Consider the following 13,373-nt stretch of genomic DNA (forward strand, 5'->3'; position numbering starts at 1 on the left):
TGCTCTTGCCAAGCATAAAGCTATGTACATATCATGCGTTTTTTTATTTTATTTTTTAAGAAAAGAGGACGACACCTTCGCTTATTAAATTAATATATATATAAATTAATATTTTATAGATAAATTTTATATAAAATTAATATTATACAAAATATTTTTTATATATAATATATAATTATATGTGAAAGTTGTATATATAATATATATAATTATATATCATATATGAAATAGTTTCATATTATAATTTATAAATTATAACATAAAATGTTAATCTTAAATATGAATATTTGTAATTTGTTTGATCATATGTTATTAATATAATTATATATAAGATAATGTTATATAATTTATAAAATAAAAGTTTAATCTTAAAGATGAAAATTTAATTGATCATATACTTTAAACATAAAAATATATATTAAATTATATTATATATAGTCTAATATATAATATAGTTATACTAATATATAAGTTTATAACTAATACTATTATACAACTATACTAATAGTATAATATTAATACTATTATATAGTCTAATATATTATATAGCTATACTAAATCACTATAAGTTTATAACTAATACTATATATAACTATACTAATAGTATAATATTAATACCATTATATAGTTTAATATATTATATAGCTATACTAATATATAAGTTTATAACTAACACTAATATAAAACTATACTAATAGTAGAATATTAATACTATTATATAGTCTAATATATTATATACTTATACTAAATCACTCTTAAGTTTATAACTAATGCTAATATAGCTATACTAATACTAATCACTATAACTAAATCATTGTAAGTCTATTAAATTTATTACAAATATATATAAATTATAATTATCAATTTCTCAAACCATCAAAAAAATCTTCTTAATTATCATTTAAAAATGAAAAACAGTGCCACATTGGGGAAACAGTGTCATTTCCTCTCGAATAAACCCTAAAATCACTAATCCAACAACAAACTGCAAACGTCTCTACCTCTCTCGTCTCTGCCACACTCTCTCGTCTCTGTCTCTCTGCAATTTGCCTTACCTTTCATCTCTCGTCTCTCTTCCTCAGCCTCACTCTCTTGTCGCTCAGCCTCACTCTCCGTCACACATAACATAGCTGCAGCCTACCAATGCTACCACTCACAGACCCTCGGCCTCACCTCACGGTAATTTGTTTTTTTGTTTTTTAAATTATTTTGAAATCTCAAATCTAATAGATGTTTTTATTAGGATTTTTGAATCTGAAATTTAGGATTTTTGTGATTGAGTTTGTGTTATTAGGGTTTTGTGATTGTGTTTGTGTTATTAGAGTTTTATAAAGTTTACAACTTTAAGAAAATGGGATAATTGCATTTGGTTTGCCTCACGTTTTCTGGTTCTCCAAGAACAAAAATATTAAATGTTTGGTTTTGAAACCTTTATGAAACACAAAAACATCTCTTAGCTTATATGAACTGGATGTCTATATATGTTGAGGTTGGTATTTGAATCATCGTTTGGGGAATGATCATGTAGGCATAGGCAAGACCTGTGTAACTTACCTCAATCATACGCGTAGATTAGTAAGACATTGATTTATTCATTTCCCAGGAATGCCAGATCTTTTATGTTTATGTTTTTTCCTAGCATCCTAAATATGTAAATATTTTTTTATCTAAGCAACTCTTTTGGTGGCTAGTGTGATCATTAATAAAACAACCCATAATTCATTATTATCTTGCTTAATTACGAAATACTAATTGGCAATGGCAACTCAATCCTTTAACTATTCAAGTGCTTACCCTATATATATATATATATATATATATATATATATATATAGTTATAGTTATAGTTATAGCTGCTTTTATTTATTTTATTTGTTACTATAGATTTTTAATGACAAACCGTCAAACTTAAACTTCAAAAAATTGAAAAATCGGACCGGACTGAACCAAAAACCGGTAAAACTGAAAGTACCGGTTTAGGAGGGTAACCAATACTGTAAAATATGCAAGTGCATAACCTCCTAGCATCGCAACCATACCTCTAGATTCTCCACCTTCCTGGCCTAGCCCATGGACTGAGATAAACCAAGAAGGTAGTTCCCCCTCTCCCAAACGTCAACCGTAGTGAAAGTGAGAAAGTAAACCTCCAAAATCATTTATTTGCACTTAGAGATAAGCATTCCAACTATTACAACCGTCTATTGTTTCCATCAAAAACTGTGTTGATTTCCTCGCAACGTTTCGGCAAAAACTTGAACCATCACAATGACATTTTGACCAAAACTCAAAGCATCACAACGTTTCCTTCCTTGCAACGTTTCATGCTTCACTGATACAAAATGGACCCAAGTTTCAGATTTTCAAACAGCCCATGGCAAAACTATCCGGAAGCCATGCCGACAACATTGTAAAATCAAAACTAATAAAATACATAACTATCCAGAACTTGCATTCCTTCAAGTCCTCAAAATACAGTCCTTATTTCCAAAAATCAAAATACAGACCTTAGAAACTCAGAGGACTTCGAAACAAAACCCACTCACGAAGGCCATCGACTCCCACCATCGCAACCACATGAAATGCCATCGACTCCTAGTCGCAACCACACGAAACGCCATCGACTCTCAGTTGCAACCACAGAACGCCATTGTCTCCTACAGTCGCCACCGTAAGCCACTTGAACTCCACTTTTCTTTCTCTGTTTCTTTCTTCTTCTTTTTTTTTTTTTTTTTTTTTTTCTCTAGAATGCCAATAACTTGATTTATGGATTCTTCTAGCTGAACGATTTTTGGATTATAGGAGATTGTTATCTTCCCTAGCGATTGGTGCTAGGGTTTCGGACCAAGGGGCGAGAAAAGCGGCAGGAGATAAGGAGGCTCGAGAAGATTGAATAAGAATTAAAGGGATGCTTTATATTTAGGGTTTGTAGGGGTAGTTTTGTCTATTGATTATTAAGTAAGGTCAAGTTAGTCATTTGTGTTTATTTATTTATGTTATATTGGACTGAGTCTTAAGCATAGTGGAGTTGTGGGCCAGTACATAGTTAAGCAGTTGAGTCATGGGTTAGCAGTTGAGCCCTATTTATGTATTTAGTTATTTTACATCAATGATCATCAGAATAGTTTTTCAGAAAACTCTTGTAGAGGTTGCGGCTCCTCGAAAGCCATTTTAATGAATCTTCTTTTGCACTATCTTCGTATCAAGTGGTGTTTCAGTGGTCTCAGAGCCGCGTTCTTGCGCCATGGCTGAAGGTACCCACCATTCTATATTGACTGAAGCTGTGGCTGCCTTGAAAGGGGAATCAACAAACCTGCAAGAAGAACAAGAAACACAAAAACAAATGCTGGATGCAATGCTGCAGCAGTTGAACAACCTTGCAGCCAGTTATGAACAGCTAGCAGTAATGGTTGGAAATCAGAAATCAGGAGGACCCTCAAACAGACAGGTTAGTAACAATCCGTTATTTGAATGGGGAGGGGGTGTTCATGCTAGATCCATTAGGATTGAATTTCCAAAGTTTGATGGTACTGAGCCGATGGAATGGGTACTTAAAGTAGAGCAATGTTTTGTATGCTTTAGCACTCTAGAGGATCAAAAAATACGAATTGCATTTTTTCACATGGAAGGGAAAGCTCTGCCATGGTATTGTTGGTTAAGGGATTCAAGTCCAGTCCATGGTTGGGAAAATTTTGTGACTGCACTTAAGATGCGGTTTGGGCCCTCTACTTATGAGGATCCAATTGGGACTTTTACTAAATTAAGACAGACGAGAACTGTGGAGGAATGCCAAACCCAATTTGAGGCATTATCTAATAGGATAAGAGGCCCCACTGAGGAGTTTAGAATTAGCACCTTTATTAGTGGTCTAAGAGAAGATTTAAAAATCACAGTGACAGTGTTCAAACCCAACTCCCTTTCAGCCACCTTTGGGTTGGCCAAATTGCAAGAGGAAGAAGTAAACAGGAGGAGTCATGGAACAACACCAAGACACTTACCACCCAATACCATATATAATCCAAAACCCATTACTTCAGCACCTGTCCTTAGACTACCCCCACCTCTACCCAAACTAGAACCAAGAATCCCATCAAACCCCACCTACCCACCTCGCAGAAATACCTTTCCTATTAAAAGAATTTCCTAAGCCTAGATGGAGGAAAGGAGTAGAGGCTTATGCTATTATTGACGACAAGTACCACATAGCTCATAAAGGTAGTAAGCCAAAATTGTTCCTGCTGGAAGGGATAGAAATGGAGGAGGAGGAACAAGAGAAAGAGGAAGGAAGGTTAGCTGTTATCTAGGTGGAGGAAAATCCAGCCGAAGGGAAGGAAGTAGGGGAGTTATTACAGATTTCTTTGCATGCATTAGCTGGGCCTATTTCTCCAAAAACCATGAGGGTAGAAGGTAGTATCAACCATAAAAAAATTTTGATTTTAATCGACATAGGAAGTACACATAGTTTCGTGAATTCAAATGTAGCAAGGAAATCACAACTACCAGTGGAAAGCAGCCAGCTGGCAGTAAAAGTGGCTAATGGTGATAGCCTTCCTTGCCAAGGTTATTATAGGGCAATCTCACTCCAAGTACAACACTTACAATTTAAAGCTCCTTTGTATGTCTTAACTTTTGGTGGTTGTGATGTTGTTTTATGGGTGGATTGGTTAAGGAAATTGGGGCCTATTTTGTGGAATTTCTTTGACCTTACCACGCAATTTACTCTCAAGGGGATGGAATCTAAGTTACAAGGGATTCAACCTTCAAGAAAGGTGTTGGAAGTGGAGGAGTAGAACCTAAAGCTAAGGAAGGGGACACTCAGGGGAATCTGGATCCAAATGTTGGGGGAGGAAGATAGCAATTCTAAGGAAGAAACAGAACTAGAGATACAACAGGTGGTGAATAATTTTGAGGTGGTCTTTTCTGAACCACATGGGTTGCCTCCACCTAGGAGCCATGATCACAAGATTCAGCTTCAGGAAGGTTCTAAGCCAGCAATCTTAAGACCCTACAGGTACCCCGATTACCAGAAAACTGAGATTGAAAAGTTAATTGCTGAAATGCTCACAGTGGGATTATAAGGAGAAGTCAAAGTCCCTATTCCTCTCCTGTTTTGCTGGTGAGGAAATCTGATGGGAGCTGGAGAATATGTATGGACTACAGGGCATTAAACCAGGATACCATCAAAGATAAGTATCCCATACCTAACATAGATGAATTTTTGGATGAGCTTTATGGGGCAGACTTTTTTTCTAAATTGGACCTACGTTCTGGTTATCACCAAATCAGAATGTACCTAGGGGATATACACAAAATTGCCTTTAGGACTCATGAGGGTCACTACGAGTTCTTGGTGATGCCTTTTGGCCTCACCAATGCTCTTTTAACTTTTCAAGGGTTAATGAATGAGGTTTTTAGACATTATCTAAGAAAATTTGTGTTAGTATTCTTTGATGATATTCTAATCTACAGCAAGACACTACAGGACCATTTACAACATTTGAGCATTGTTTTGGAGATTCTGCAGTCTCACTAATTTTATGCTAAGGCATCTAAATGCACATTTGGAAGCAGGGAAGTGGAGTATTTGGGACATCTTATTTCTAAAGAAGGAGTGAAGGCAGATCCATAGAAGATTGCAGCTATGCAAGGATGGCCAGTCCCCTCTAATCTAAAAGCCTTAAGAGGTTTTTTGGGTCTAATCGGTTATTATCGTAAGTTTGTACAGGTTATGGCATGATAGCAGCACCATTCACAGCCTTGCTCAGAAAAATTTCCTTTCATTGGAATGACAAAACTCTACAAGCCTTTCATCAACTTAAGCAAGCCATGATGAATCCGCCAGTTTTAAAGGTACCAGATTTTACTAAACAGTTCATTATTGAGTGTGATGCGTCGGGAGAGGGGCTAGGTGCTGTACTTATGCAGGAGGGGCAACCCATAGCTTATCTAAGTCAAGCTCTTAAAGGGAAGAGCTTGAACCTATCCACTAATGAGAAAGAATTGTTGGCACTGGTTATGGCAGTGAGAAAATGGAGGCATTACTTGTTAGGACAATCTTTTAAGGTTCGTATTGACCAGCAGGCCTTGAAACACTTGCTAGAGTAGAGGATAGGAACTCCAGCTCAGCAAAAGTGAGTCTCTAAGTTGTTAGGGTATGATTTTAGGGTGGAATACAAAAGTGGGAAAACAAATACTGTTGCAGATGCACTATCAAGACTACCAACCATAAATAACCCAAACAGTCCTTTACCCCAAATAGGTTTCCACCAAACAACACAGAACCTAAACACTTCACCAATTCCACCAAGTCCCAATCCATCCAACCAAACCAACCAGAAACCAACCCAATCATGCAATGAACCAACCATACAGGCTATAAGTATGTTACAAGCCAAGTGGATAGATGAATTAAAGAAGACTTACCCTTAAGACCCCCAGTTGCAGGAGCTCTTGTGCAACTACCATCAGGGGGCCTTGGACCCTTCTCATTACCAGCTCCGAAATGACCTCCTCATTTACAAGGGGAGACTTCATCTAGGAACACTGGTACCCTTCCAGTAGCAAATCCTGCAACAGTATCACAACAATCCATTAGGGGGCCACACAGGGGTATTCAAAATCTATTCAAGAGTAAAAAAGGAGTTTTACTGGCCTGGCATGAGACAGGATGTCAAGACCTTCATCGGGGAGTGTGACACATGTCAGAGGAACAAAGTTGAAACACTTCATCATGCAGGTCTGCTACAACCCCTTCCAATACTAGAGAGAAATTGGGAAGATATAAGTGTGGATTTTGTGGAAGGATTACCACCATCTGAAGGGTACACCGAACTAATGGTAATAGTGGATAGGTTGAGCAAATATGCTCATTTCCTACCTTTGCACCACCCTTACACGAATTTGAAGGTGGCCAGAGTATTCATGGAAAATGTGTTCAAGCTACATGGACTTCCCCAAACCATAGTTAGTGATAGGGACCTAGTATTTACAAGCCAATTTTCGTCAAAATTATTTAGGTTATGTGGAACAGAATTGCTGTTGAGCTCAGCTTACCAACCTCAGACGGATGGTCAGCCTGAGGTGGTCAACAAAAGCCTTGAGTGTTATCTCAGGTGTTTTACAAGTGACAGACCGAAAGACTGGAAGAAGTGGCTAGCCCTAGCCGCACATATAACACCTCAACCCACTATTCTACCTAGATAAGCCCCTTCGAAACAGTATATGGGTTACCCCCACCCAGATTGTTGCCCTATGAACCAGGCACCACCAGAGTACAGGTTGTGGAAGAGGAGTTAAAAGGGCGCGACTTCATCAACAAGTTAGTTAAAGAAAACCTACAAGAAGCCCAAGTTCGCATGAAGCGGTATGCAGATACCAAAAGAACCGACCGAGAATACCAAGAAGGAGAATGGGTGTACTTACGACTGAAACCTTATCGACAGATGTCGGTGGCCCTCAGAAGAAATCTCAAGCTATCGCCTAGATTTATGGGCCATATCGCATCCTCCGCTGTGTAGGGAAGGTTGCATATCGTCTCAATTTACCCCAAGGAGCACATATACATCCAACTTTCCATGTTTCGTGCCTCAAACCAAAACTTGGGACCCAAATACAACCCCACTCATAGTTGCCTCAGGTGACATCAGATGGAGCCCTAATGCTGAAACCCGAGGCCATCTTGGAGTGAAGATTGAAAAAGAAAGGGCAACTAGCAAGGGTTGAGGTTCTCACTCACTGGAAAGGAACAATTGTCGAAGATGCAACTTGAGAAGACCTAGAGAGCTTGAAGAGTAGGTTCCCAGATCTTGAGGGCAAGATCTTTTGAAGAGGGAAGCATTGCTAGGGTTTCAGACCAAGGGGGCGAGAGAAGCGGCAGGAGATAAGGAGGTTTGAGAAGATTGAAGAAGAATTAAAAGGATGCTTTTATATTTAGGGTTTGCAGGGGTAGTTTCGTCTATTGATCATTAAGTAAGGTCAAGTTAGTCATTTGCTGTTTATTTATTTTTGTTATGTTGGACCGAGTCTTAAGCATAGTGGAGTTGTGGGCCAGTACGTAGTTAAGCAGTTGAGCCATGGGCTAGCAGTTGAGCCCTATTTATGTATTTAGTTATTTTACATCAATGATCATCAGAATAGTTTTTCAGAAAACTCTTGTAGAGGTTGTGGCTCCTCGAAAGCCATTTTACTGAATCTTCTTTTGCACTATCTTCGTATCAAGTGGTGTTTCAATTGGCCGTTCAGGTTCTCTCAATAAGAACATGCCGATTCCTCTCTCTTTTCTCCACCTTTCTTGAGCCTAACAAATTCTAAATTATTTTTTGCTACACAGAAGCCTTCACCGTGGTAGCCTCAGTCTAACCACCAGTTTCATCGTATTCTATCCTTCCTCTCGGTGAGTCTGTCACATGGCTTTTCGCTCAAGTGAATATGTTTTTACCTCTCGGTGAGATATGCAGATAAAAGCATCCATCTTCTACGTGATATAAAAGCAAAAAGATCCTCTATAAAGCATAAAAGCAAATCTGCCTTGCTTTTACTTCTTTATGGTTAAATTACGTTTCAACCCTTTTTTTTTTTTTTTTCAAAAGTGAATACTTTATTCTTTTGAAGACCTTATTATTTATTGATCTTGAATTCAAAATCATGACAAAAAGTGATTGCTTACAAGATTTGGGCTTGATTTCACTTGAATTTGTTTTGTTTGGATTACTGTAGTAAATTGCAAAAGATTTGATTTAAACATTCTGCTACTTATTTTAATAGATTTAGATAAAATATAACTATTCACTAAGTTATAATTTGAAAATAAGATATATTAAGAATATTTAAATAATATTATTATTAGTTCTATGTATTTAAATTATTTTCTACAATATACTCAATTAGTGACACGTCTTTTGCACTATACAATTATCACCGATCCCTTCAACATCCCATAAACCACTAAATTAATTAGTTCATAAAAACATCCCTTCTTCTATCACTTGATGCTTGGTTGGCCCACATGTATGCAATTACTGTACACAATATGCTTGGTTATAATATATTTGACTATATTATATTTTATTTTAGTGAAAGTAATTTTTCAATGATTAAGCTATACAGTATATTTGACAATACAAATGGTATAGGAAAACATGAAAGTAATGCAAGTAACGAAATGGTGATGGATATAGTATAGGGTTGGTAGAATTATTACAGTGATATATACTCAGAAAAACATCTAGCTAGATCAAGACAAAAATTAATAGTTTATGATAGTTTTAATAGTTTTAAGTTTGTAATTATTTCTATTATTCAGTAAAATTAAAAATAGAAAATGCTAGACTAATATGTCGTTAGAAGACGAATGATTATAAATGATATAAGAACTGAACGAAGAATGTGTCGTGATGGTGAACAAAGTAGTGACAGTATAAGTGATAATAGAGTTGTGCGACGTAGAAAACGAACGATAATGGATGATATAGGAAGTGCAACAAGAATGTATATTGATGATAAACGAATCAGAGATAGTACAACAGATGAATATTTAAATATATATCTATAAAATTCAGCATAAACAATGGTCCGTGCATTGCGCGGGTTATAGGCTCGTAATTAATTAATGTTCCCTCCATTTAGAATTCTATCTACCCTATTTCACAGCTAAAGAGCATTCTTAATGGGTTATCTAAAACTCATGTTTTTGTAAAATTTGAAAGAAATAGTTCAATATAGCCCATCTAATGGATTATGTATTTTATAACTAATATCCAATTTGTTAAAGTACCATGTCCACATCTATGGAACACTATTCACACTTATATAAATATTTAATTCATTTATCTCTCTACTTTTTACTCTATATTCATTTTTTTTATCTACTTTCTACTTTTTACTTTTATTTGAAATGAATAAAATATATTAAAAAGTATAATATTTAAATGATAAATGGTATATTGTAAAAGTCAGTATGTAAAATAGAAAAAATAGATTTTGGTGATGTATTTTAAATGATAGGATTAAGAATCCATTGGGAGTATAGATGGTACAGTAAAATACATCACTAAAATTCACATTTTCTATTTTACATATTGACTTTTATAATATATCATATATCATTTTTTAATATATTTTATTCATTTCAAATAAAGTAGAAAGTAGAAAGTAGATAAAGAAATGAATATAGAGTAAAAAGTAGAGAGATAAATGAATTAAATATTTATACAACTATGAATAGTGTTTCATAGATGTAGAGATGGTACTGTAGCAAACTCAATATTAGTTATAAAATATATAATCCATTGGAGGAGCTATATTTAACTATTTCCTTCAAATTTTACAAAAATATGAGTTTTACATAACCCATTGGGAATGCTCTTATAAGAACTACTATCACATAAAAGTCTAACATTTTTTAGTTTTAAAAAATATACTCAGATTAAAAAATAAATTATTCTAAAAAAAAGATTAAAAGATGATTCCCATTTTTCAAATTAACTGTATATATTTTTTCCTTTTTTTTATAGGAATATTTTTTACTTTTTAAGAACAAGACTAACGGGATATTTGGAAACAATTTTCATATAATTTATCTCATCTCAGTCCATTTAATTTCCTTTCCAAACATATTCAAGTTCAAAACTTTTAAACTAATCATTACAACTTTCCCAAACTCCTAAATAAAAAATAAAAAATAATTCAACTTTTTTAATTCTCAAAATAAAAATTATATTAAAAAATTATATTCTAACAATATTTTAACTTTATAATATTCCCAAAACCTATTAAATATTTAATTCAAACTATCTCACTACTATTCACAAACTATTTTATTACTATTCATAAAATTTTCACTTTATCTCGTTCTCCAAACATCTCTTAAAAGATCCAAGTACATAGCCCAATATTGGGCCACCACAGATCGCTCCCATGCATGGTTGGCCTGATCTTGGGGGCCTAATACTTCTCTGCCTGTAGGACACAATGCCTTCTTTACCTTTATTTTTTACATATTTTTTTCTTTACGGTTTTAAAAAGACTAATTCTTTCAAAATAAGTTTGCTTATCTCAAATCTTAAAAATTATTATTTTAAAAAAGAAAAAATCTTAAAAGTTATTGCGTTGACATTGATATATAAGAAATATTAAAATGAAAACAAGTTTGATTTTTTGGTTGAAAATTGAATTTTACTTTACATGTTTGGACACAAAAAACTTTTCTGTAGATCTCGATCAAACGGTAAGGATGGAGTAGACTATAGTGTCTTGACAAGGAAGGGAAGTACAATCAACGAACACTATCACTTCCATGCTCTCCTATCTCTATCACTCCTTAGCCGCGCTAGGCGGGGACTATCCAAACTGTCCACGCATTCTTTATCTTCCTTTCAACTTTTCTTTGGGTCGAATTTTAGCTTTTGACACTCGGAGATTCTGATGATGTAAGTTTCACTGCCTCTATCCCTTGGTTGTGCTTGAATGTTTATTCTTGGTCTTCGGCTTCTGGGTATCAGTTTTTCGATGATCTGAAGTATTTGTTCTGCGTAGGGGTATACATTTGAACCGAAAAACTGAAAAATCGGACCGGTTTTGAACCGGTCCTGGTCAGGACCGGTTCTTGTAACCGTAAAACTGGCCGGGCCTAGTTCAGTCCTGGTTCCATGGTTTCCAAGACTGGCCCAGACTGGACAGGCCCAGTTGGGAAAAAATATATATATATTATATATATAAGTTTTATACAAAATTAATATTATACAAATTATTTTTTATATATAAGTTTTATATATAATATATAATTATATATGAAATAATTTCATATTATAATTTATAAATTATAATATAAAATGTTAATCTTAAATATGAACATTTGTAATTTTTTTGATCATATGTTATTAATATAATTATATATAAGATAATGTTATTATAATTTATAGAATGAAAGTTTAATCTTAAATATGAAAATTTAATTTATCATATGCTTTAAACATAAAATATATATTTAAATTATTAATAACATTTTAGTTATAGCTATACTAATATATAACTAATTACACTGATATATAATATATAGCTAAATAATCACTATACTTAATCACATATAAAATAATGATATAGTAAATAGTTAATACTAATTACTAATACTAAATTACTATACTAATACTATCACTATAATACTATCAATAATATAGTTATAATAAATTAAACTCACTATAACAATTAACAAATACTAATATAACAATTAACAAACTCATTATAGCTATAGTTATACTTATAATCTAATATAGACTATAGTTATACTTATACTAATATAGTTATACTAAATCACTATAACTAATACTAATATATAGCTATACTAATAGTCTAACTACCAGGGGAGTTACGTGCGAGACACGTTTGCCCTGTATTATTATAAAATAAATTGTTCTAAAATATAAACATCTAGTGTAGAAGAAGAAAATTTAATGATAAGGTCTACGAGGATAATATAGCTCATTCTAATTAGAAACTACTAATTTAAGCAGCAATAAGTTTAAACAAACTATAGGTTCAAGCAAGTTTGGAAAGTAAAGGATCATGTTTCGAATTCATATTACAATTTGTTTCTTAAATGAGTAAATATCACGAAATTGTGTTTTTCGTTACTAAAATGGCGGTTAAAAAGTTTTGGGGGTTATGTATCTATAGGTGGTGTGTTTTCCTCATTCACAACATTTATGGAGAGAATATTAAAGATTTTGTGGCGCTACTTTTGGAGTTGATCTAAGTCTGTACCCAATTGTATGATTCATTTTTTATTTGAACATAATGTTGCAATGTTTTGGATATACGGTAAATGTTCCTGCATGAAATGAATTTGGAGTTTAAGCATGGTTATCAAAGATTTAGGAGCATGTTAATATAGAATATATAAAGTATGGTGAACAAATATAAATGTAGTGTTTGGGTCTAATAATAATCTTGTCAATGTATAAAGTGGACCAATCTATAATTTGAAAGAGTAATGGCCTATGTAAAAGACATTATTATGAGTAAACAATTTTAAATTTCTAACTGACCAGACAAATGTAATATTAAAACTAGACCTCATTAACATATTAAAATTAACAATCAAACAAGAAAATCCAATGACCTAAGATCCGTTTCAAAGTTCCTCCAACGTAGTTTGGCATCAAGTTCCACTCTTAATGATCAAGTTGTTAAGGAATTTAGACATTGTATGTCAGAAACTTTAGGCTAATAGAGGTAAATGGTTCCAACGTCTACATATTCCTGTAGTCTTTGAAACAAGGGTAATTTTCTTCTGTCATCTTTCAAAAATGCTACATGGAATAGCTGATCATGTGATCCCCTTTTTTAAGTATTGGAAGTTTTTGATAGAAGAATGTGATTCC

The 13,373-nt window shown here is 33.7% G+C and overlaps 1 protein-coding gene across 1 annotated transcript; it reads left to right on the plus strand.

Annotated features, from left to right (window-relative positions):
* The first annotated feature begins 3,241 nt into the window (after positions 1-3,241).
* Positions 3,242-5,530, plus strand: LOC121262051. Its single transcript, XM_041164485.1, has 3 exons — positions 3,242-3,930; positions 4,151-4,285; positions 5,065-5,530. The coding sequence occupies exons 1-3, from the start codon at positions 3,242-3,244 to the stop codon at positions 5,528-5,530; spliced, it is 1,290 nt and encodes a 429-aa protein (XP_041020419.1).
* Positions 5,531-13,373: the final 7,843 nt, after the last annotated feature.

This window comes from Juglans microcarpa x Juglans regia, chromosome 4S, assembly GCF_004785595.1.
Source record: "Juglans microcarpa x Juglans regia isolate MS1-56 chromosome 4S, Jm3101_v1.0, whole genome shotgun sequence".
NCBI lineage: Eukaryota > Viridiplantae > Streptophyta > Magnoliopsida > Fagales > Juglandaceae > Juglans > Juglans microcarpa x Juglans regia.